Genomic DNA, 25,654 nt, shown 5'->3' with positions numbered 1-25,654 from the left:
ATTTTCGTTTTAAGAGATGTTTCACATGCAGGGGGGCAGGGGGACACTGCATATGAATAAACACAAATTGTGGCCTTTTTAAAAAATAGACAATGCTGTTAAGGAAACATTGTCCGAGTGTCTGCTGCAACAGAGGAAGCCATAGGAGAGCCAGGGATGGCGTGGCTTAAAGAGGAACAGAGTGGCTGAAATTGCATTGACCCACACCTAGCAGACAGCAGGCTGCAAACCTGCAGCAACACTTTGCAAGAATCCACTGCAAAACATGGAATCTGGGTGTTCTCTGCTCATATGAAACGATCGCTATGTGCACAATCGGGTTGCACAATGCGGCAAAGCCACAAGGAGGTGCAAAAAGCCCAGTTTGGAGTCCACAACCCCTTCACATCATCAGCCTGCTGCGAACAAGAAACCAGCAGGAACTCACACCTGAAAGTTGCCATAGACCTGGGGTGATTTTAAACGCAATTGGTTTGCTCTGGAAATTCATCCTCTTAACTAAATCTAGCAGTACCCCAAAGAGAAACTTCAAGCGTTGGCTTGCCTTTTAGAGGCCCGATTGCTTCCTCACAAATTCTACATTTTGGTCCGCCGAGAAATGTACCACAAGGCGATTCCACGTGTCTTGCCTTGTGCAGCCAGGATTGGGTTTTAAGTAAGGAACAGGGTGGTTGAGAGAAGAGGCTACATGTCAGCTCGGCTCAGTTTTAATGATCTAGGATACTGACAATGGCAAGAAACGGGGAGAACTGGTATGTGTCTATGGCATAGCAAAGGGCAGTAAGAAATGGAGGAGGGAGTATCTTGGCAGCTTGTCAAGGACAAGTGGGCTGTGTGGCTTGGGCTGTTTCGGCCAAAACAAAACGAAGGATGCCATTTGCCACGTCCAACGTTTCATCTTTCTCCAGCACAATATCATAGGCTTCAAGGTACTTCCCCCGCTGTTCCTCCACCTGCACGGGGGGGGGGGGGAGAAGAAGAAGAAGAAGAAGAAGAAGAAGAAGAAGAAGAAGAAGAAGAAGAAGAAGAAGAAGAATTTATTATATCCTGCCCATCTGGCTCTGTTTCCCCAGCCACTCTGGGCGGCTCCCAACAGAATGTTAAAAATGCAATAAAACATCAAACATTAAAAACTTCCCTAAACAAGGCTGCCTTCACATGTCTTCTAAAAGTCAGATAGTTGTTTTATCTCCTTGACATGTGGTGGGAGGGCGTTTCACAGTGAGGGCACCACCACCTAGAAGCCTGGTTCCCTGTAACCTCACTTCTCACAATGAGGGAACCGCCAGAAGGCCCTCGGTACTGGACCTCAGTGTCTGGGCTGAATGATGGGGGTGGAGACACCCATTCGGGTATACTGGGCCAAGGCCGTTTAGGGCTTTAAAGGTCAGCACCAACACTTCGAATTGCATTCAGAAATGTATTGGCAGCCAATGTACGTCTTTCAGGACTGGTGTTATATGGTCTCGGCGGCCACTCTGAGTCACCAGTCTAGCTGCTGCATTCTGGATTAGTTGTAGTTTCTGGGTCACCTTCATAGGCAGGATGAATAGGTCTTACAGGCACTCAGCATTGGCTAGCACAGTGTTGTTACAGTGGTTTCCAAGTGGTGTTCTAGCCTGAAGTTACTTCAAAGATTCCTCCATGAGATCAGCTATTGCTTCCACCCTGCTCTTCATCACCCAAGATGATCCAGAGGAGCCAGTTACCAATGCCAATAAAATAACCTCTAACCTAACAGTTCAGCCTTGCACTTGATCATGTGTTTTAAAGTTAGTTTAAATTAATCCGCAGGGTTACATTTACTGTTCGTTACGAAATGTGTCGCTTGCCTGCAAGCCTGCAGTTCTCACAAATTCTAGAATGCATTCAGATATCAACAGCAAAAGATCCAGAAAAGGGGGTGTCAGAGTTGAGCATGAGAACTGCAGGCTTGCAAGCAAACTGCATGCTTTGTATGTTTAGCCACTTGAATGAATCTTCATATTTGCCTGTTGCTTTGCCTTATAATCAGCCACCGCAGTGATGCCTTTAACACCAGTTTTGATCTGCAGGTAATAATATATATATCTCCATGTCATAGCTGTCAACTTACAGATTTGAAAATAAGGGACCAGCAGCCTCAAAAATAAGGGATCAGCAGCCAAAATAAGGGATTTTCCCAGCACGGGTGTGTTCGAATTCTGAGCCCCTCCGAGCCAAAGGCAGAAAGCCCAGCCAGCAGCCAAAACGAAGCCTCAAGCGGTGGTTCCCACAGCACAGCAACCCGGCAAAGGGGGTGCAGCAAGGGAAACCACCGTCACCTCTCCGCTGTGAAGCGCTGAGCAAAGGCAAGTCCCCAGGCAACGCGGCCAATTTGATCGGCACAAGGCATGCAAGCTCCACCCCCCAGTCATTCGTAGACTCCTTATTGGGTGAGCAACGCAGCCAAGCAACACAGTTGGAGCCTCCCTCCTCCCTGGCCGGCAGGGAGGGAGGGAGAGGAGCTGCTTCCTTTGAAACCCAGGAAATTTAAGGGACATCATCCAGAAGGGACAGCAGTGGGACACAGCACTGGGATAAGGGACTTTCCCGCCAAAAAAGGGACGGTTGACAGCTATGCTCCATGCTTTTTTCTGCTAATTTCTGCAGATCAAGCCTTTGTTGGCAGCACAAGAAGGGGTGGGGCACAATCTTTTCATGGTCCGAGGGCCACTTTCCCAGCTCTCCAAGTCTGCCACCCGAAAGGGCCATCTCACCTTGTCTCACAGCCCTTCCACAGTCAGCTGTGCCCGGCTGGGTAATCCCAACTCACCCTGTCATTCAGAAAGCCAACCCGGAGGATGTTCTCCACATCAACGACACCATCTGCCATACTGAGATCGCCCATGGAATCTCCAAGGAGTAAGATGTTTGTCCTTGTGCACAGCTGCTGGAAATACTCTGTATCCTTCAGGACCGTGTTGTTTTTGTTGTAGGTGTGGATGAGGGGCTCTTTGAAACCTCGCAGAACTCCCTGCATGGAGGACACAAAAACAAATGAGATAAACGAGTCACAGAGATAGGCAGCTTCTGTGCTGCGTTTGTGTGCAGCCAAACTACTCAGCAGTAATTACTTCAAAGTCGTTAAGTGTCCTTTTCTTTCTTTTTTTAAAATAATTTTTATTGGAAATTTAACATAACATAAACCCCCCCCATATAGAAATCTGCCCTCATTAAACATGAACATAACATACAATAAGCATAACATACAACAATACAAACAACCAAATAAAAGACCTCCTTTATCCTGTATCTGGCTTCCTTATTTACTTCTTATAAGCTGTTTCCTTTATGAATAATTATTAAGATTTTTCTAATTATAACTTAAATATCCACAAAGTCTCCTGCAGACATTAATCAAAACAAGTCCAGGTATGTATTTTAGGGCACTGTTTTGTGAAGTATTCTCTGCATTTTCCCCATGTTTTTTGAAACTCTTGTCCAGTGTGATCTCTAATTGCCTCTGTTACTCTAGCAAGTTCAATATATTCTAACAGTTTGTCTTGCCATTTCTTTTTTGTTGGCACAATTTCTTTTTCCAGTTTTTAGCAGTTAAGATCCTTGCCACTCCTGTAGCATAGAGGAATATTTTCTGATCTTCTCTTGCTATACCTGTGTCCGTTATCCCTAGTAGAAAAGCTTCTGTATTTTTCATAAAGTTATACTTAAACATTTTTTTAAGCTCATGATATACAGTACTATGTTCCAGAAGCTTTTGATTTTTTCACAGGTCCACTGTCCTTCTCAATTTACAAATCATTTCATCTGAAGCTTATCCAGGCAATTTCACAATAAACAATAAACACCTATATAAAAACAGTTAAAACAATTGCATGTACAGAAATCCTTCAAGATCCAACACAAATAGAAATCTCCTCTTAGAAAGCTCACTGAAAAAGCAAAGTCTTTAAGTTGCCATTCTTCTTTAGTTGGGACTTTGCTCAAATTCCATTTTGGGGCTAAGGAAACAACCGACGCAGTAGTGGCATGCATAAATAACCTTTTTTAACACCTGGGAATTCCCTGGCAACTCAAACTGATAGAAAATGTGCAGCTTGCAGACCTAACACATAGAATAAGAGAACAAGAAGAACATACATTTAAAGAAGATTGGAAAATGTTTTTTTGAATATATATGGAGGAAAATTGTGTCTATTTGAAAACATGGGCAGCATTAAGATAAATTCAACAGTGTAAATAAGTTTTGATGGATGTAATCAGTGCTTTTTTTCGGGGGGGGGACGCAGAGGGACGCATACCCCTAAACATTTTGTGAATCTAAGTTTGGCCTCATTGAGGGGCAGTATTTCAATATGAGTAGGAAAATGAGAGCAGCCCTAAACATTTTTTAAGAAAAAAGTTTTGATGGATGTAATAATGGAATACTGAATGGTTTAGCTTATATAAAATATACAGGGATTTATGTTTTGTAAAATGAACCATGGAAAGAGCAGAAGGGAAGTCACTGAAATTTTAAGGTTGGTTAAATGAATATTCTAAAATGTAAAAACAGAAAATTTAATAAAAAATTATAGAAAAAAAGAAAAGGAAAAGGAAAGTCTTGCACAGATGCTGAATGGACAACAGCCTTGGTGCTTCTTTGAAGCACCTTATCTACATCCTCATGCCTCAACGACTTAAACTGATCCCACGAAACTGGCCTAGACATTGCATTGGACACTTCACCCAAATTTGTCACAAATATGGAATCCAAGTCATCACAGAGATGAGTGATTTTACCTTCAAAGTGCCTAGCAAACATGTCACACAGCACACCTCCAAGGGTTCAAGTACCCTGCCCATCTGACTGGGTTGCCCCAGTCACTTAGTGGTTTCCATATACAAAAACATTAAAAAAAAACTTCCCTATACAGCAAAATGATTCCTCACCTGGATGTAGTAAACATGAATATGTCCTATAGCGCCTGTTCAATCATCTTTGTGACAAATTCTCCGCCATGTGCACTTAAAGCTCTCATCCAGCTTATTTCTTTGCCCATGCTCTTCGCTGAACAGCACCAGAGAGGCGTGGTTGTGTTGATGGCTCAATGAGAGCTGGGACTGAGTCTCTTATAAATAATTTTTATCACTACAACCAAAATTCTGCTCATCCTTGTAGTGCCTGGCACTTTCCGGCTGACCCCAGAAGGCACACACACGACTTCCATTTTACCCCCTCCTATTAATACCATCCCAAACCTTTCTAAGACCCACACACATGGTGTTCAGATTGGCACACCGCTTCCATGCCAGGGCAGATAGGAGTTGGGGAAAGTGAAGTGGGATCAACTCACGCTGTCGTCAAAATCCATGTAGTTGGAGACCACGTTGACATTGGGATAGAACGCCCCAGCCTGGCGAATAATCTCCTCTAGCACATCACCCACACCTGCCGAGAAGATGAAGAGGGGTACTTTGTTCTGGTGAAGCTGGTCAAATAAGATGTTGAAGCCGTCTCTGAATGCCAGAAAGAGAGGAAGTGTTAACGTTCGACTGAAATGGTGAAACACACAAGGCTATTTCAATTCATGGCTCACTAAACCACGGCTTACTGCAATGTCCAAACACAGTAAAAATATTGCAGTGATTAAATTAACCAATTCGTATGTAAGCATGGTTTTTAAAAAAAATGAAATATACAATATAACAATGGGAAACTCGATGTAAAGCAATTATTTTAACACAATGTTTTGCTTGGCAATCATTTTAACACAACGTTTTTGCTTATTATTTCAGTTGCCTTGAAAATCCACTCTGCTGTAGGGATATGGCACACGTTACATGGGACAAACCCACTTTCGACTGGTAGGAAGCTGCCATTAATCCTAGATCACCAACTAGTGTACATGCATGAGACACACTTCTTGTAATCACGATTTACATCTTAATTGTGCAGTTAACTAAAAACAAAAACAAAAAATGAATGTGTGGAGAGATCCTTAGATAAGCCTCTGTCTCCTCAACCCCTTCCACAAGGATAATAAAGCTGACCTACCCTACTAGCCTAAATGTTAATAAATGTGAAATGCTTTGAATACATTGAACATGATATATAAATGCTATCAATTGTGACAGAACTGCCTTTCGGGCTCTGGCTGCTTCTCCCTCGTTTACGGCTTCCAGTCCTGCTGCTCCCCCAAATCTCCCCATCCACAGCCATGTTTTTCCTTGCCAAATCTGGCCAACGACTGCACAATAATAATAATAATTTATTATTTATACCTCGCCCATCTGGCTGGGTTTCCCCAGCCACTCTGGGCGGCTTCCAACAGAATATTAAAATACAGTAATTTATTAAACATTAAAAGCTTCCCTAAACAGGGCTGCCTTCAGATGTCTTGTAAAAATCTGGTAAGTTGTTTTTCTCTTTGACATCTGGTGGGAGGGCGTTCTACAGGGTGGGTGCCACTACCGAGAAGGCCTTCTGCCTGGTTCCCTGTAACCTCGCTTCTCGCAAGTTTAAAATATCTGCATTCTGTGTACCAAGTAGGCGTGTGAAAAATCAGCAAGCCCTCAAACTCCGGAACACAATGGCACACTTCAATTTCAAGTGTGTCAAAATTCCACCTTGCCCTGACAGCAAATTCCGGAAGGGTTGAGGCAGAGGAGGACACAGACCACAAAAATAAAGTTGTTCCCCCATCCCACCTGCCCACCTCTTCTTGCACACATCATCCAAATTTTGTACCTGAGCATGACATCCGACTCTTTCACAACCTGGGCGATATCGCTTTTCTTTATCTTCTGTTGGGCCAGGAGGTCGTGGGCCTTAGTCCACCTGGAACACACACACCTGTCCTATCAGGGACCAGGAGTCCTCTGTGGGTGTATCTATTGAGCTTACAGAACCTCTAGTTAGTTTGTTTCTCCAGGCACATGAGCGATTCTCGTGTTTGCTTGACCGCCACAGATCAGACCTGTCTCAGGTGATGTGTCTGTGCCCCCGATCCCTTTTAAGATCCTCAAAACTCTCGTTAATGGTGGAAATGTAAAGAAAAGGAAGGTACCTTTTATCATATGTGGTGGACATGTCCCAAGGTGAAAGACTTCTGGGAAAAGATTTATAATGAGTTGAAAAAATGTTGAAATATAAATTTCTTAAAAAGCCAGAAGCCTTTCTACTTGGAATAATAGGTTTGGAATTGCCCAAGAAAGATGTTAGACTGTTTTTGTATGCCACAACTGCAGCAAGAATTTTGTTAGCCAAAAACTGGAAATTACAAGAAATACCAACAGTGGAGGAATGGCAGATGATGATGATGGACTTTTTGGAGCTGGCCGACCTGACTGGAAAAATCCGCGAACAGCAAGAGGAGGAGCATCAAGACGAATGGAAGAATATCAAGGACTATTTAGATAGATATTCTAAGATAACGTAAGTAGAATTACTTGTAAGTACCAAATTGGCCTAGGAGTAAAATATGCTGAATTGTACAACATTTTGGATTGAAAATATTATGAAAAGAACGAAAGATGTTAATTGAATAAGTTAATTTTATTTGAAAGTGGATATTGGAAAACTGTTACAAATGAGTTCTATGGAAACTCAGCTAGGGGGGATTCCAGGAAGTCATCTAACAATGATATTTAAATTAGCATTTTAACAGCTAGGATATATGTTTGTTCTTTTTTTATATATTGTAATGTTTTTCTTTTATGTTTGTTATAAAATTGGAAAATTAATTTTAAAAATTGGGGGGGGGGGACTCTCATTAATGGAGTTGGGGTGTGTGTGTTCTGTAATGGAAGAAAGCACCCTTCCTCCCCGTTAAGGAAAACATCACCTCCTCTGACACAAATACTCACCATTCTATCATGAGGGGCAACTTGTCCTCCATGGTCCGGTAAGGATCAATTTCAATAGGGTAGTAATGATGGAGCAGATCTTTTAGCTGGAACAGTTCCCAGTATCAAGAAAAGAAAGGGGGGATATTTAGCTAGTCAGAAGATAAAACACGCACATTTCAAGGTGGAGGTTTTCCAAGATGGAGGTTCTGGCTAGGACTGCTCCCCATCATATTAGGGGGATGGGATGGGTATTGATCGTTAGCCAGTACTTGCAGAGTACAGTCCCCCAAGGGGGTGGGGGACAGAAACAGGAAAAGCATCTTCAGGTTATCTGTTATTTGGTTTCTTGCTTGGGGGACTAGTTGCAGGGAAGTCAAACTTACACGGAGGCTGCAGAATAGAGGGAACTCAAAAAGTCATTCATGAGGTCTTAACTTCTCAATAGAAGGAATGGAGAATTCTCTGTTTCAAAGTCTTGGTCCCCTCATAGAACTTAAGGCTCCTTGAGCTCCTAACAGCAGGAGGGAATGGAACTGGAAAGTCGATTTAGACTTCACCATGCCAAGATATGAAAGCTCATACCTTTTTTTTGCCTTCTTCGCTGATGACCCGGCTGTTATCTATGATATCTGAAGAGACACACACAAAAAATATATGCCAAATTCCAAATATCGAATTCATTTTTATAAATACCGTATTAAGGTCTGGTTAACTACTATAACAATTATTATTTTTTGTCACGTATACAATTTTTAGTAACATTTTTGTTCCCCTCATCAAATATGGAAAATAACACCATCCCGAGATCTAAATCTAGTATCTGACCCATGATAAGCCCAATTTTGTAAAATAATTGTTTTCCAGAATTCTTGTAGCTTCTCCCAGGACCACCACTTGTGAAAATATTTACTCAGGTACCATCTGCAAATAACTCTGAATCAGTTTACTCTCATTTGGGGTGAGTGTTCGAAATTAGCCAGGCGCCAGGCGCATTTTGCACCTGGCTATCGACCACTTGTGACCAAGTTCTAATGCCTGGGCACCAGAATAGTGCCTGACATCTCCACCATCTGGAGCATCATGGCATCTGGACTGCTTTCACACACTAATTCCACATCCAGTAGAATTCTATCAGTTATATTTTATATGCACAATTGGAATGAATTTCAGGAACCAAAATGCTTTTTCTGTGCAGCCTGAGCAGGAGCAGTGAACAATGTTATAGTTAATTGTTGTAACTTGTCTTCCGTTACCCCCGCTCCCACTGCCCCGCTCACGGTGGTGAATAATATTCTTACGTTATGAATGGTCTGTGTCACCATTTTTTTAAAAAAGAGATAGGAATAGGCCAATATATATGTGGACTGTCCCAAAGGCTTGGAGGGACCAAAAAGGAGAGATAAAAGTCAGTGGTGTTTTACAAGAGAAAGATGAAATAGCAAAGGGCCAAAACTGGACTCACTGTAAGAAGTAGGGCAGCGTCGACCGTTGAACCCGAACCGAGTCAGAGTCATGTCAAAATCGGAAATGACCTGGAGAGAACAAGGAGGGAAAATGTGTGTGTGTGTGTGTGTGTGTGTGTGAGAGAGAGAGAGAGAGAGAGAGAGAGAGAGAGAGAGAGAGATTACAAGGGATTCATTGCCTAGCCCAAGAAACTACTCTACAGATTCAGGGAACCAAGAAATTGGTAACTCTCAAGAGTTACCAAGTAATCTCAGGTGGGCAGCCTTCAGGCCTTCAATGCCGCCTGCCACTGCTACCATCACCACTGCTGAATTTGTCAAGTGTCACTAACTTAGCTCATCAAACAGCTGATGGAGCTGCCTGCATGGAGTGTGATTTAAATGGGGAGGAAGGTGATCTCCCCATTTGCACAACTGCACTCTCTTCAGCCTGCCCATCTGCTGTTTGGTGGGCTAAGGGACGATTCCCAGTGCCTATCAACTGGGGAGGTGGGAAGGCACGATGGAATCTCTGCACATCAAGTGATTCCACCTGATGATTGGTGCTTCACACTAAACAGGCTCAAAACTGAGACCGAGAAGGAACCAAATAAATTCTAAAGTTACAGTGGGCTGGAGTCATTCCAAGTTGTCCTGTCAAACCATCAAAACATTTGTTTTTTGCAGCAAAGTCACAGGATGCCAGGTTTCATTTACAGAGGGAAACTCAGCTTAAGACAGATAATAATTTGCCAAAATAACCTTGTTTCTTCTTGCTTTGAAGAAAGCAATATCTAGCATAAACTAGTCAGGCCGTGGCCAGTAAATTCAATACATCTTCACCCGAGCTAAAGCAAATTACCTTTGACGCATGGTAGTCAAATAAGTGCAATTTTAAGAAAGAAATAAAAGTCTCTGTTACCATTTACTACAATTGTTGTGCTTTGGTGACACATGACAAATGAGTCCATTCAATCTTTGCCACGGTTTCATTTTAGCATTTCTATAGCTCCTATATCTATGTGTAATAAAATTTTGGATGTTGGTGAATGTTAGTCTGCCAACTGCTCTTAAATCACTTCTCTGATGCAGGCTGGAGAGATACCAGCAGAAAGCATTGTTAACAGAACTTGTTTGGGGAACCTGACTTTTCACATGAAATCCAGATGACCCCCAAATTGCCATATTTCCCAAGAAACAACTTTAAGGTGAAGGCTTTCTTGGTGCAGAATGTTAAGGCCTTCACGGTTTACCTATATGCTTAAACACCCTGAGCACTGCATTAAACCCATGCTGTTCTCATCATTTGACAGGCATTTCACTAGTAAATAGACAAAGACAAAAACCAGGCAGCGCCTGAGGTAAAAATTTGTTCCGAGGTTCATGCAGCTGCTTGTGCAATACATCTGGGAAGAGGATGGGTGGGAGGGATAAATTAAGGGTACAACAAACAGATGAATACAGGAGCACGCACCTGCAATTTTCCTACCCCACCTTTTCTGAGGGCTGAAATTACATTTTTTACGCGTTCAGGATCCTTCATTCGGACGGTCGCTTTCTCCAGCTCGGGCACCTAGGGAAAGACACAGCACGTGACGTTTTCAACAGTACTCTTTGCGTGTTCGGTTATTTTTTATTTACAGTATTTTATATGTGCTACATTTCTGTACTAGGGGCCCCAATAGCAAGACGGGTTATTGAGCCCCTAGCACAGAAAAGCAGCACGTATAAATGACATGCAAATAATACACATTGTTAAAAGCGGAGCATATAAGTGATATGCAGAATTAATGCTATATAAAGGTCAGCATAAATATAAAACTACAGTTAAAAATAAATAAATATAAACAGCAGAGCCTTTTAAAATGACATTTACTAAAAAACCAGAAGACTGGAGAAATACCATCAAAGGAACAATGGCAAGAGAAGTTAATGAACTATGCAGAGTTGGTAAAGTTAACAGATTAACTACGTGAAAAAGACAATAGTGACTTTGAAAAAGAATGGGAACCTTTTACATCATATTTGCAGAAACAACAAAAAAATACAGTGTCATTGCCAGGATTTAAATAAACATTGGCAATTTTATTTATTAAAAAAAACAAGAAACTTAATAGCACGATAATACAGAAGTATATATAAACAGCAGGATGTAATATGAGATGTAATAAACCAGGGATGGAAGTTGAAGGGAAGTCAGCAGGGAAAGGGGAAATTGAAACTTGAATGTAATGTAATGATTACAGACATTGTAAAAATGAAAAACTCAATAAAAATGAATTAAAAAAAAAACCAGAAACAGCGGAGGCTTAAAAAAATAATCACAGCTGAATAAGAATTATCTCGGGCCAATAGAAAAGTCTTCACTTTTTGATGTAAAGTTTAACAGAGAGAAGGCTAACTTGACCTCCTTGGGAAGAAAGACCCAAAGCCCAAATACACCCACAGCATCCCCAAATGCAAGCATGGTGTACACAGGTGTGTTTGTGGGTACCTTTCTGCCCAGCTTGCTGCTACTCTGAGGAGTCAGTGCCAAGTTGCAGAGAAGGCCAAAGCCTCAAAGGGTTTGAGGGACTTCGACAAATTGGCATTGGGAGCTAATGGGAAGAGAGCAAGTCTCCCATACCATCCCAGACAATTCCTGCCCCCTCCCCAGTCTAGTCTTCTTGACAGTCTTGCAAAAGGACACAATTTCTCACCTCCAACCTGCACCCTCTACTTCCCAAGGACCTCCCTGCACTTCCTTCCAAGACCTTCAGCCTTCCCTGAAAGACCACTGGGACTACAACTTCCACTATCCCTGACTATTTAATTGGCAGGCTGATGGGAGCTGGAGTCCATCAACATCTGGAGGGCGGTGGATTCCCAACCTCTACTTCCAAAGGCTCCTTGCTTTTCCTCCATTCCCCAGTTGCACCAATGAACAAGCACCTAGAGCAGCCTTTCTCAACTTGTGGGTCCCCAGATGTTGTTGAACTACAACTCCCATCACCCCTAGCTAGCAAGGCCAGAGCTCAGGGATGATGAGAGTTGTAGTCCAACAACATACGGGGACCCACAAGTTGAGAACCGCTGACCTAGAGTATTCATCCTTAGTATTTTGTTGTTGTTGTTGTTTAGTCGTGTCCGACTCTTCGTGACCCCATGGACCAGAGCATGCCAGGCACTCCTGTCTTCCACTGTCTACCGCAGCTTGGTCAAACTCATGCTGGTAGCTTCGAGAACACTGTCCAACCATCTCGTCCTCTGTCGTCCCCTTCTCCTTGTGCCCTCCATCTTTCCCAACATCAGGGTCTTTTCCAGGGACTCTTCTCTTCTCATGAGGTGGCCAAAGTATTGGAGCCTCAGCTTCAGGATCTGTCCTTCCAGTGAGCACTCAGGGCTGATTTCCTTCAGAATGGAGAGGTTTGATCTTCTTGCAGTCCATGTTCTGCTTTAAATCTCCCACCATGTTCACCGAGGGGAAAGACCTATAACGATCTAATTTCCCCCTCCTCATCCCGTCACGGACCCCCCACGATTCCACCCCAGAGACCCTCTCTCTCCTCAAACCACGTGAAACCTGACCCCACAAACCTGACCCCCCTCCCAGGTCACCTTGCATCAGGGCAGCTGGCTTAGCAGAGCCTAAGCTACAAGATCGGGTCACTGCCAGCTTGAATTTGCACAAGCCACTCCCTCTCTCTCGGCTTTAGCCTCCACCCCTCCTGTCTGCAATGGGGGGGTCGGGGAAATAATAACACTGGCCTACCTTACAGGGTTGTTTTAAGGATTACATAACCGTAATATCATAAGCAAAGCAAAGCTGCTCCTGACAGCTGTCTCCCTGGCACAGAGTCCCTCCAGTCTTTGGCGACCTCCTAATAAAGACGGGGAACTCACGCCCCCCAAACAGCTGTTTTCCTGGACCCCCACCCCCACCCCCCTCCTTCATACTAAACACCCGCCTTATGAAAAGTTCAGCCCCTAATTCTGTCATATAAACACACCCCATACTCTGTTTGGACAAGCGCAAGGCCGCCTCTAAAAGCCGCATCCCCTTCCTACCAGTTCTGGCTCAGAAAATGGGTTCCCAACATGTCTCCCCACCCCCAACCCCCCCCCACCCCAACACACTTCCGCCTTCCCAAACCTCACCCTACAAAACGAGCATATTCATAGCCGATGGCAGGGGAGATGGCTTGAAAGCGCTATGCAATTTGCTTTGCAGCCAAAAACCCCCACAGATCTTGAATTAATGCACCTCGTGTTTTTTGGAACGCGTATTCTCCGACGGCTTGCAAAAAAAAGCGCATTTTAGCAAAGCCACCTCCTTTTTCCGCCCGCCTTCCCCAGGATCTAACCATGATCTTCGCCCAGCAAGCCGTCCCCGGACGACGAGGAGTTTTGTAACTGGGATCGAGAATGGAGAAAGCCGGAGAAGGAAAGAGAAGAGGGAGGTCTCCTTCCCTGAGCTGGGCTCCGCCTCCTTCCTGCGTCTCCGCCCCTCGGGGTCTGGGCCGAGTTCTTGGCTGCTGCTGCTGGCTAAGATCCGGGGAGAGGTTTCCTGCAAGCTGCTTCGCTCGCGGCCGGGTTGCTCGCTGCATTTCCCGCCCCCAAACCCCACTCCGGCCCCCCCCCGGGATGGAGGTGAGGCATCTGGGGTCACCCTGCCTTAGTTCCACCCCGGGCGGAGTTGCCGCCTGCAAGATCTTGATAACCGGACCTTCTCGCTCTCGCGCGCAGCTACGCGGCAGCTTAATGTGAGCCAGTGCGTGCAAGGTTCCTATTAGTGGCATTGCCAGACTCAAAAAGTCAGAGTTATGCATGGGTAGGCAAACTAAGGCCCGGGGGCCGGATCCGGCCCAATCGCCTTTTATTTCCTGCCCGGGGACGGTCCGGGAATCAGCGTGTTTTTGCATGAGTAGAATGTGTGCTTTTATTTAAAATGCATCTCTGGGTTATTTGTTGGGCATAGGAATTCGTTCATTTTTGTTTTTATTTTGAAAATATAGTCCGGCCCCCCACACGGTCTGAGGGACAGACGACCGGCCCCCTGCTGAAAAAGTTTGCTAACTATATATATATATATCCTTAAATCCATATATATATATATATATATATATATATATATATATATATATATATATATATATATTGAATGAATGAGAGAGACAAATGAATATATAGAAGAGACAAATGAATGCCTATATATATATAGGCATTCATTTGTCTCTCTTCTATTGTGATTTGCAAAGAGATCTGGTTAACTACAATGACAATTTTTCTTTTTTTGGGACCGTACACAGTATCTTCTTTGTTTTCTACATAGGTTGTATTTCTTGTTTTTTCTTCTTACCTCACTCTGTGCACTTGTGGTTTTGTAGTTGTTCCCCCCTCCCAATAAAGCATGTAAAATAGCATTTGAAAAGGGATTTTTTAATTTTATTTTAAGGGCTGCATGGTTCCGTTAGGAAACAACCGAGGTGATGATTAAATAAGTGCCTCCTCCCTATCATGTGGAAATCCTTCCCAAAATCCTTAAGGCCAGGAAGTAGGGCAAGAGGAAATGCCGTCTGTGCTGGGATCATCGTTTTGCACTGTGTTTCTAAGGGACGATGAAAGACATCCAGGCTGAACAGCGGCGCAACCCGAGACCTGCCTCTCCTGTTTATTTCTTCCGAAGGCTGGAAGGTGTTCGAAGTGTACTTAGTCCAAAACAGTGTGTAGTTCGCCCTGGAGGCTGTAGGTGTCGCAGAAGAGCGCGCCACGTGACACTTCCTCCCTCTGCATACCACCTTTGCTTGTTCCAAGTGCAGGTCCTGCTCCAGATTCTCCACTTGGACGTCTATGGGGGAAGGTGAAAGGGCCATAGCTCAGTGGAATCTCAGACTCCTGCCTGAGTCACTTGGAGGATGTCTCAAGCAGGTCACTGAGCAAGATGGGCCAGGGGGTTTGACTCAATTCACTGCCTTTCATTATGAAAACAAAGGAATTTAGGCCAAGACATCTGAAGGTAGCCCTGTTTAGGGGAGCTTTTAATGTTTAACACACTATTGTATTTTAATATTTTGTTGGAAGCCACCCAGAGTGGCTGGGGAAATCCAGCTGTCAATATAAACATGTTTGTTTGGAGTAAGGTAAAGGGACCCCTGACCATTAGTTCCAGTCATGACTGATTCTGGGGTTGCGGTGCTCATCTCGCTTTACTGGCCAAGGGAGCCGGTGTACAGCTTCCGGGTCATGTGGCCAGCATGACTAAGCCGCTTCTGGCGAACCAGAGCAGCGCACGGAAACGCCGTTTACCTTTCCGCTGGAGCGGTACCTATTTATCTACTTGCACTTTGACGTGCTTTCAAACTGCTAGGTTGGCAGGAGCAGGGACCGAGCAACGGGAGCTCACCCCGTCACGGGGATTCGAACCGCCGACCTTCTGATCGACAAGTCCTAGGCTCTGTGGTTTAACCCACAGCGCCACTTGCGTCCCTCAAACCCAGCTGTCAATATAAACATGTTTGTTGGAGTACGTACACCAAATCTGCTGAAACCAGTGCTTTTTGTTCTTATGGGTACTCCCAGAAGAAAATTTCAGACTTTTGCACAAATAGCTTGGAGCTAGACTAATTTTCCATAGGCCTCGTTATGATCAATAGAAACATAGAATTACAGAGTTGGAAGAGACCCCAAGGATCATCTAGTCCAACCCCCTGCAATGCAGGAATATGCAGTTGTCTCATACAGGGATCAAACCTGCCATCTTAGTGTTAGCAGCACCATGCTCTAACCAACTGAGTTATCCAGGCTACATGAAAACTTAAGTTCATTATGACTACCTTCACACTGATTTCAATGAAACCAAAGTGCAACTAATTTAATTGCAGTCCAACCCACAGTAATTTGCTAACATAAGACAGCTTCGACAGGTAGGCTAAGCGTTTGTCAATTTTCTATAGCTACAAACTGACAAAATGATGAATACTGAACATTCCCAGTCACTATCTTTGATGCAGTCCATTTTAATTCATTCTTCTTGTCCAAGTGACCATAACTGGGATAAAAAAATGGGGACTGAAGACTTTCCTTCACGGCTGAAGAATGCCCCAACCACAAGCTGAATTTGAAAGCAGGAGACAAATGGGATCTAAATTCCCCAGACTGTTGGGGAATACTTCTTTGGAACACATCCATAAACAATTATGAGCAATAACATGAAGCAGTCAGAACAGAAATAGAGAAATAAAATGTTTATTGAGATCAAGTTTAGTGTTACAGAACCGTAGTACAACATATATTGATTTGCAGGTTTAAAAAATAGACTTTAGGGACATAGCTTCAAAAGGACTCTACCCAAAGGGATGGATGTCTGCATTTCATTATACGAAGCTTATGTTACCCAGTTTATTAAGCAGCAGACACAAGGCAAATCGGGGCTGGAATGAGGAAGGAAGAAAGAAAAAAAGCATGTGTTGTTTTCGAGGTTCACTGATCCATGAGAGATTATTGGGACTACCAACTAACTTTTAGACTTACATTCAACGCCACCTTAACTGGGCTCAGGGGAAGCAAGGAGAAAAATGGCTTCCAACTAGGATAGCTTTGTGGCAAGTGTCCCAGAAATAGGGAGGCAGAACAGACTGATGTGCATACCACCAATTCAGCTTGGCTTCTGTGAGCAGATGTTTCCCTGGAATACTACTATTATTAAATGATAGGCGCTCATACTAGTAGCACTTCTATGTGGCCTCCTAAAAATGGATCACTGGTCACACTGCAAATACTGGTATCTTAATTTTTATATATGAATTCTGCCCTCCTGTGGTTAGAGGCTGCAGCAAGCACAGAGGAGTCATTTGTGGCAATGCTGCAGAGATTACAGAAATAACATTGCATTGACATGACTGTTAACTCTCTGTAAGGATAAGCTTCACGGAAATACACAGACACAAGACAGATGTTTAAATCTACTAATGGAAAGACTATGTAACCTACAGACAGTATTACTTTAGTAATAATGTCAGCTCAGGCATCACAGAAAGATCTAGCTGTGTCCACTAGCATCACAAGAGGAAGGCAGTGTGTGAAACATGCATTCAGCCATAGGAGAGAATCAGTACAGCTTAAGAGAGATTGTTTCCCCAAGTCTGACAGCTGGCATGCTTGCCTGTTCTGTAACTCAACTGCAATTTTCTTGAGGTCTTTTAAGTTGCTGAGAACAAAAGGACCTATCTATGGTGAGTAGCCCTATCATAGCCAGCGAAGTACACGTCCAATGATTTGGAACTCTCAGTGATGTTTAGAAATGTAGCCTACAGCTATCAGTCTTCACCAACTGGGAGTAATCTGGATGGTCCAACAGGATTTCCCTTTGACAGGCAACAATAATTATCAACTGCTGTGTTTCATCAAGGAATGACATGACTAAGTAGATAGGACTTTTGCATGCAGCACATGAGCTGTGCTATTCAGGGGGGCTAAGAGGCACTCAGAACAACGGAGCAAGTTAGTAGCCTAACATCCGAGTATACATTAAGAAGTCCCAACATTTAACACTACATGTGGAACAATGGGACTGTTCTCTAGTGTGCTCTTAACTCTCCATGCAAACAGAAATCTCAAAGCAAGACATGTAGACACTTGTATACTAAGTGACTGGCATTCACAAGCAACATCCAAAGTGACATAGGATTTAATTTAAAAAGCAAAGCTTACCAGCCAGACTGAACAACTGCACAGATACAGCACACAGTCAATATGATTATACTCTTTTGTGGTGACTACCAACCATTCTGCACCGCAGGCCAGAAAATCTGTCATGAAATCTCAAAACTTGTGTTGCATTTCAGCTAGTGTTTCATTTAACAGACACACATAGGGCCGTGTCTCCACTACAAGCTTAAACTGCTTAAAGTCTCATTGCTTTTCCCATTCAATCCTGGTGCTGTGAGAAATTTCTAACATACAACATTCAGACCTTGTAAAAAAACCACAATTCCCAGTTTTTAAAGTTTGTTTTCCATATAGATGCATCCAAAATTTGATGCTAGGCAAAGATTCTGTGTATTTCTCTTAATCAGTACCTCTACCAATGGACTTAGCAGGGCAGTTTGAGCCCTGAATTTTCAACAAGCTTTTTGAAGTATCTATCTTCTCCATAAATAATTGCCTGGTGCATACAATACATCTTAAAGCAAGCAAGTGGGTATTACTGGACTCTTAAATGTTTGTGACTTCCTTTGTTTGACAAGGCTGCGTTAGTCTGAACTTGGTAACAAGACAGTTATTTAATGAACACAGAATTCTAATCCAAAATATATATTGTAAAAGGCAATTATTAAGGGTCAAATGCAAGTCAAGAAAACCTGTGCACACCCATGCAGTTTAAAGACTTACCCCACTGTATCAGACATGAGTTATGCTTCTTGCTAAATTGGAAAACAAGAATTGACAGAATTTAAGTCCCTGCTGTTTAACAATACTGTAATTAACTTTCATAACAATCTTGATCAATGCAGATTTCTCACATACTGATTTCTCCTTGTCCCATCTCAATTATCCTGAATTAAGCATCATATAAACCTGGACAAGTTAACAGAGGGGAAACCACCAAAAGACATAGGAAGGGCAGAAACCAGGGAAAATAACATTTGAGCTTTTTTGGAGAAACTTGGAAATAGTGACCAATTTTATTCCAAGCATTCTACTTACACAAGAGCCCAGTGACTGCATGACTCAGGTCTTGATCTCACCTGAGGACTTCCCTTTAACTTTACCATCACACCTTAAGCTTCTGTACACATTGACAGTGGAGTGGAGGGGGCACAACTGCATCATGTCAACAATGATGCCAGAAGTAATTTATTGGAGATAATAGTAGGGGCAGGATAAATACTGCCACTGTATGTTTGGATGTCAGTGGAGGGTAGGGGGAGGGAAGTGATGAGGCCAGAGGAAATCAATGAGAAACCTGCCTTGGATAACTTGGTAAGGTATCAGTAGAAAGTGGTCACATTGATCCCAAAAGGACAAAATTCACAAAGGTAAAATGAAATATTTTGTTGGACCAACTTACGATATTACAGAGTTTCATTAATTATTTACTGTGCAGTTTGCCTGCCTGAGAATTAATTCTGTAACGGTCTAAAGCTTAAGTGTGCCCCTAAGTTGGACCAGTAAGTTACATCTCCAATAAAATTAACAAAATTCTAGAGAAAGCAAACACCTTGCTTTTTTGAGGGACGAAAGCAGCACAGAACTTCCACCAGACTCAAATAATTTTTCTCTATTTTATTTTCTGCCAAAACACCATTAAGACATTGGTGAGACTTGGACCCTTACTATCAAAATTATAACTGAGGCAACTGTTCCACTCCAACCAGTCTCAAGTACTCAACACAGTCAGAACAAGGAATGGAGCATCATAAAGGCAAATATATTTGATTGTCAAAGGCAGGTTGAGTGTTTTTTTTCCTAACCAGACTTACCTGAACACACAGAGTTCATTGAGCTTTCTCCCTGCATTAATGAACCCCCAATTCCTTCAGATTATGAATTTGGACTTGTAGTGCTTATCTTTTTGGTCTTTCCACTCATTCCTTTAAGGCCACAATCCTGAACCATATACATATTAATTTTATTGAAATCAATGGGACTACTCCAAAGTAGAAAAGGGCATCACCAAAAATTACAGTGAAACCCTCAAAAGTAAGGACTCTGAAATCTTTTAATATAGGACTGAAAATAATTCAACTATTAGAATATCCGGATTTCACCACAATCTCTTTGTAAACGCAAATGCTTCTAGATAAATATAACTATAAAATATTTATAAGCATAGGAACGTTTTGAAGTTCTGTGAAAGATTGTGCTTTACTTATAATATATAGGGGTTGGTTTGTTATTAAACTATTGCACATGGCTCCAAGTTTAAGAAAAGCAAGCACATTCATAGCAATTGCAAATATTTTTTTTTAAAAAAAGAAATAATTTTGCGAAAGCAAATAAAACTAACAGGTTAAAATGCAAATTTTGAAATGGTATGAGATTTATCAGTATTTTAAAGTAAGTAAAAAAATACTTCACACAGCCTGTATAAATGCTTTAAGAGTGAGAAGCTCCAGTACACTGGGAAATTCTCCTTCACCCACACCTAAATGGAATAAACTCCAGGGAAAGGGAGGGGAGGGGCTGTGCTGTGCTGTGACACTGGACATCTGTGAACACATCTACAGATTTCCAGAACAATTATTTTGCTGGGCTCTATATCTGCATCCCATCTGTGGGGAAAACGAAAGGATTGAAGAGCTTGAAAACTATGCCTACCTCCATATTATGGCTAAAATACATCCAAGTTCACATGTGATGCTCACAATCCTGCCAACCTATTTAAAGCCCAGAAAACTGGGTCCCCTTCAATAATCCTCAGTGCCTAAACATAACTGCTTAGGTTACAGTTGGAGAACCATGCTGAGCATGGCAAGACAGAAAGGCATTTTTCAAACTCCATTTATTCAAGTTAGCACTCTATCTGTGACCGTGGCATCCTCCGCAAGCTTAAGGAATGACGGTGTATCTCCTGCATCTGCCGGATCCGGTCCTTCTGCCACATTAGGTTTTGCGGCATTGGATATCGCTGGGTACCATGCAAGGACCGGAAGGGGATTCTCACATGACAGGCTGTTGCACGACAGCGAGGCTGGGGCATGGGAGGGAGCAACAGCCAGCGTTTCCTCTCAGCACAGTAGCGGTAAGCCTCTTTCCTGTATTGTTTGTCTGTGTCATCACTGTTCTTCCATCCACCTATGATGAACACATCATCTTTGTAATAGCAGACGGCTGCCCCTTCAATACTAAGAACCTCTGGTGGTAAACTTTCCAGAATGTCATCAGACACCTGGCTAGAGATCTTTCTCTTGACTTCCTCATGATCCTGTGGGTAGCTCCTAGGACAACATGAGGCTGTGTGGTAAAAGTTTGTGTTGGCCACAGCCATCTGAAAACAACAATAGTTGTCCAGGAGTGGCAGAGACTCAGAATCCTGCCACTGTCTTGCATCTACATCATATCGGATGATGACAGCTCTTAAGCCTTCCTCACTATCCCCGTCAACCGGGGTGCGGGCAGCCATATACACAAACCTGTCATCTACAGTGACTACTTTGACATCCCGAAGTATCTTTGGTGCAGACTCCAAATTTTGCCACTTGTCTTGATCAGGGTGGTAGACAGCTACATCTTTGAAACCAGGGATAAAATTCCCATGCCCACCAATGCTGTACAGGCTCCCTTTTACCTCAGCAAGGCCAAAAGAATGCTTCCTGGTTATCAGATTGGAAACCTGCTCCCAGACATTTCGATTTGGGTTGTATCTTTCTACAGTTTTGGCAAAGCCAGGCTCCATGGATCCTGCTACATAAACATAGGATTCTGTCACTACAACAGCATGTCCATCGAGATGATTGTGTATGTGAGGTAAATTCACCCATCTATCTTCGTCAATAAAATACCCCACACACTCACTCAAGTAGTCGCCTCCCTCGGACACACCACCAATAACCATGATAACATCCATGTTTTGCCCAAAGCGAGGCAGGCATGTTGCAGAAGTGACTTGTTGGAGGGTGCCTAACTGCAAATTCTCAGCCCTGAGAGCATGGCTTTCTACTGCTTCTGACACAAGATTGAGGCAAGCTTCATCTCTGGAGACAAGCCTTTCAGATTTGACGTGTCGGGTCAAGTAAGTGGGTTTCATCTGAGAAAGACGGAGAAGTTTAAAGAGTTCCCCAAAGTACTTTTCTCTTTCATCAGGGTTTCTTTGTACCCACTTTAAAACCATCTCAAAGAGAACTTCTTCTGAGTCCACTGTGATTTCTGAATCTGAAAGCCAGTCTCTGATGAGGTGAAATGGCAAAGTGAAAAACTCCTCATCTTGGATGACTTTGTAGAAGTTCCTCCTGATCATGTCAGCAGCTTTCAGTGCCAGTTGATTCAGAGAATACATATGAGCCAAGCTATGGATGGCTACAGAGTTGGAGAGGTTCAGTTTCTTTTTCAGGAATTCCCCACAGAACTCCTTTAAACGCAACAATAAAAACCTGCAAAACAAATATACATATATTTTAAATAGCTCAAAGAGAGGAGTGAAGAAACATCATACTATCTAACTAACAACTTGTACCCTGCTTTTCACTTTACAAACACCTAATAGGGACAGGTGACACCATCATGTAGATACATTAAAGATGCTTTAACTGTTCAGCTCCACAAAATAGAAAGTCACATAAAACCATGACTCAGATGGGACATGATTTATACGGGTGGGGCAGAAACATTTAATAAGAACTCAACATTCAACTGCATGGTTTCATCTCACCCATCTCCAATCTTGTGCAAACTTCATTGTTCCACTCAGTCTATATAGAAGTATATTACCATTATACCCAGTCAGCCCAATGGTCCACCTAGTCCAGTACTGTCCACTCTTTTCCAACTAGCAATGGTTCCCAAGGACTCAAAGTAAGGGTTTTTTCCTCCAGTCCCACTTTCCAATATGTTTGTAAAGATGCACTAGGGACTAAACCTCAGACCTTATATGTATTGCAATCATATGCTCCACTACTGAACCATTGGCCCTTTTCGAGAACTAACTTCCATAATATGGAAAGTCACAACTAACTGGACAGCATTATCATTTGGGCAGCTTCTCCCCCTTCAGAAACCCATCCTTCTTACAGATCTTCTCCTTAAATCTTGTGAATTTCAAAAACATTCACCTATGAAAAGTAACCCATTTTAAAATAAAATCCAAATTTAATGCAAACATATGATATCTTAAAAATAAATTCATGGCCATTATAAATTTATGAAGAAGAGTTTGGATTTGATATCCTGCTTTATCACTACCCTAAGGAGTCTCAAAGCAGCTAACCTCCTTTCCCTTCCTCCCCCACAACAAACACTTTGTGAGGTGAGTGGGGCTGAGAGACTTCAGAGAAGTGTGACTGGCCCAAGGTCACCCAGCAGCTGCATGTGGAGGAGCAGCTCCCTAGATTACGAGACTGTGAACCACTACACCACACTGGCAATCAGAAAGACTGATTGTCTTCGTAAAAAGGAAGGAAGGAAGGAAGGAAGGAAATGACTGGGAAAATATGTCAGTCAGTCATCATACATCACAGAATTTCATGTATTTATATGATGGTTGGGGTTGGCAGTTTGCCCCACTGACCCAAGTGGGTTGTCTTTACTTCAGCTGTATGTACAACTGGCTCCGCACTCTAAGCATTAATATTTTTCTACCTACCAAAGAACATGGTAAGGGAGAGAGTTTTCATGCATAAGGACAGAAATGACAGTACATGGAGGCGGGGGTGGGGGATCTCAACATCAACAAATGAAATACAAAATATAGTCCATAACCACAAACTATTATGGAGGTGATTCAAATTATACAGTATCCCTCATATATATCTTATCTAAATCTTGCATTATGGTTCCAAGTGTATTCTAATTAATTGTCCGTAGCTGATGGAGACAGTGCCCCAGCCACACCCTTCTGGCCACTTCTGATAATGCCTCATATTCTCTAGTGTCCATTGCATATAAAGTCCCAACCCACAGTGCTAACATCCTGAGGCTGTGCTTTTCTTTTTTTGAGTATGAGGACAAACTTTTTCTGATATTTCTATCTACCATATGCTTTCTGCTATATACCGTATGTTTCCATACCAAGACACATTATCCAGATTTCTCCTAACATTGTACTATTGTTCTTCTAGTAGGTGCCACCAAAAATGTGCTATCAAATTCTTATAACATTTTCTTATTAGATGCTATAAATATTGATAAAATAAACAACTCTGGAGTATATTATTATGATTCCATCGAATTTGTTGAGTTGCATTATCTTGACCAGGGCAACCCAAAGCAACTTACAACCAAACAGACAACCTCCCAATTAATACGTCAAAACCAAGAGGAAAAAGAAATACATCCCACCCACTTCTAAAAGGCCACGGATAATTAAAGGCCAACGGTCTGGGAGAAGAGGAATGCATTTGCCTGACGTCTATCTATGCTGTTGGAATTTTTATTATTTCGGCATTCCACTATGGTCCAAAACTTTTCAAAGTATGGGCATGTCAATCATATACCTCAGTATGTCCCTTTTACTATGGGTGGGGCAATTAAGATGACAAAAAAACACCCTGATAAATATACAGTTCTTGTGCTTAATGTGCGACACAGCATACTCCCAAATACATCTTGACCTGCCAGCAATCGCAAACTTTTCTTTAAAAAAAATAAACAGTGCACTGAATGTATTTTCCGCACCCCAAAAAACAGTAAAATAATAATATTTAAAGAACTGTATCACTCGACGTTAAACGAAGCTTCCGCTGTTTCTGATCACTGCCACCAGCCCGCCAAGCAGCCGCGCTCCTCTTGAACCCATGACCCCCAACCCCGGCCACCCGCCTCACCTGTCGGCCAGCTCCAGGACCTCGTGGACGTTGCCGGGGCTGACGCGGACGCGGCCCGTGTACATGAAGCCGATGACAGCCTCCACCGTCTCCGGGTCCGGCCCGGCCTCGGAGCTCCATCTGCGCAGCTCCACGCGGCCCGACCGGGACTCGGCGAAGTCCCCCGAGAGGAGAGGGGCGAAGTATTCGGTGGCGGCCGCGAGGACCGAGCGGTGGGCGCGGAACTCCCGGGCGGGCGGTTCGGCGCTGGGGAAGGCGGCTCCGAGGCCGGCGCCCTTCTCCCTCCGCCCCTCCGCCGCCGCCTCCTGCTCCGCGCCGCCGTTACTGCCGCCGGTGAAAGCCAACGTGACGTCACAGAAGAGGCCCAACTGCCGCTGCTCGTTCTGCCGCCAGGCCAGCTCGGAGCAGTGAGCCACGCACGAAAACACCTCCGAGTCGCTCTCCGCGTCCGGGCCGCCCTCCGCTTCCTGAGAGAGGGCGCCGCTCTCTGGGACGCCGCCGTGGCCTCCGCCGCCGCCGTCCAAGTCCCCTCCGCCTCCAGCCGCCGCCATCTTGAGCGCTCTCTCTTCTCCCTCAGCCCGGCTCGAGCTGGTTCTCTTCCTCTTGTGAGGCGGCGTCGCCCGCGTGACCATAGAGACGCAGGGCAGAGCGGCGGAAAAAACAAGGAGCGGGCTTCCGGCCGGCCGCTGACGGCCTCCGCGCGCGCCCGGCGTCGTTTCCCAAACGTAGACTTACGAACGGGGGTAGACGGATAAGCTCATCGCGTGACGGCGGGGTTTGTCTGTGTCCTGCCCTGTCGCCGTCTCTTCCCACGCGGTGGAAAGCTGCTCATAGGAAAGGGCAGAGGGGGGGATAGCCAGTGGTCCTCCAGGTGTTGCTGGCTTCCAGTAATCAGTGCTTTCCCCACCCCCTAGGAAAAAAGGTCCCGGTACTCTGACCCTTTGC

The 25,654-nt window shown here is 43.7% G+C and overlaps 2 protein-coding genes across 3 annotated transcripts; both read right to left on the bottom strand.

Annotated features, from left to right (window-relative positions):
* Window positions 1-691: 691 nt before the first annotated feature.
* Window positions 692-13,706, bottom strand: NT5C3B (5'-nucleotidase, cytosolic IIIB). 2 transcript variants are annotated; one of them, XM_053359853.1, is made up of 9 exons: window positions 13,595-13,706; window positions 10,726-10,824; window positions 9,272-9,341; window positions 8,392-8,438; window positions 7,828-7,913; window positions 6,710-6,799; window positions 5,316-5,478; window positions 2,795-2,995; window positions 692-953 (listed from the first exon to the last, which is right to left on the bottom strand). In XM_053359853.1, the coding sequence occupies exons 1-9, from the start codon at window positions 13,595-13,597 to the stop codon at window positions 816-818; spliced, it is 897 nt and encodes a 298-aa protein (XP_053215828.1). In that variant the 5' UTR covers window positions 13,598-13,706; the 3' UTR covers window positions 692-815. The 2 variants fall into 2 exon arrangements, with proteins under 2 accessions (XP_053215828.1, XP_053215829.1); XM_053359854.1 differs by lacking the exon at window positions 13,595-13,706 and having other exon boundaries at window positions 10,746-10,821.
* A 2,753-nt stretch (window positions 13,707-16,459) lies between these two features.
* KLHL11 (kelch like family member 11) lies at window positions 16,460-25,356 on the bottom strand. Its single transcript, XM_053361082.1, has 2 exons — window positions 24,710-25,356; window positions 16,460-22,321 (listed from the first exon to the last, which is right to left on the bottom strand). The coding sequence occupies exons 1-2, from the start codon at window positions 25,339-25,341 to the stop codon at window positions 20,743-20,745; spliced, it is 2,211 nt and encodes a 736-aa protein (XP_053217057.1). The 5' UTR covers window positions 25,342-25,356; the 3' UTR covers window positions 16,460-20,742.
* Between the last annotated feature and the right edge of the window lie 298 nt (window positions 25,357-25,654).

The sequence above is a fragment of the Podarcis raffonei genome, chromosome 13 (genome assembly GCF_027172205.1).
Source record: "Podarcis raffonei isolate rPodRaf1 chromosome 13, rPodRaf1.pri, whole genome shotgun sequence".
Taxonomy (NCBI): Eukaryota; Metazoa; Chordata; class Lepidosauria; order Squamata; family Lacertidae; genus Podarcis; species Podarcis raffonei.
Note: the sequence above shows the minus strand (reverse complement) of the source record. Positions and strands in the feature narration are given on the sequence as shown.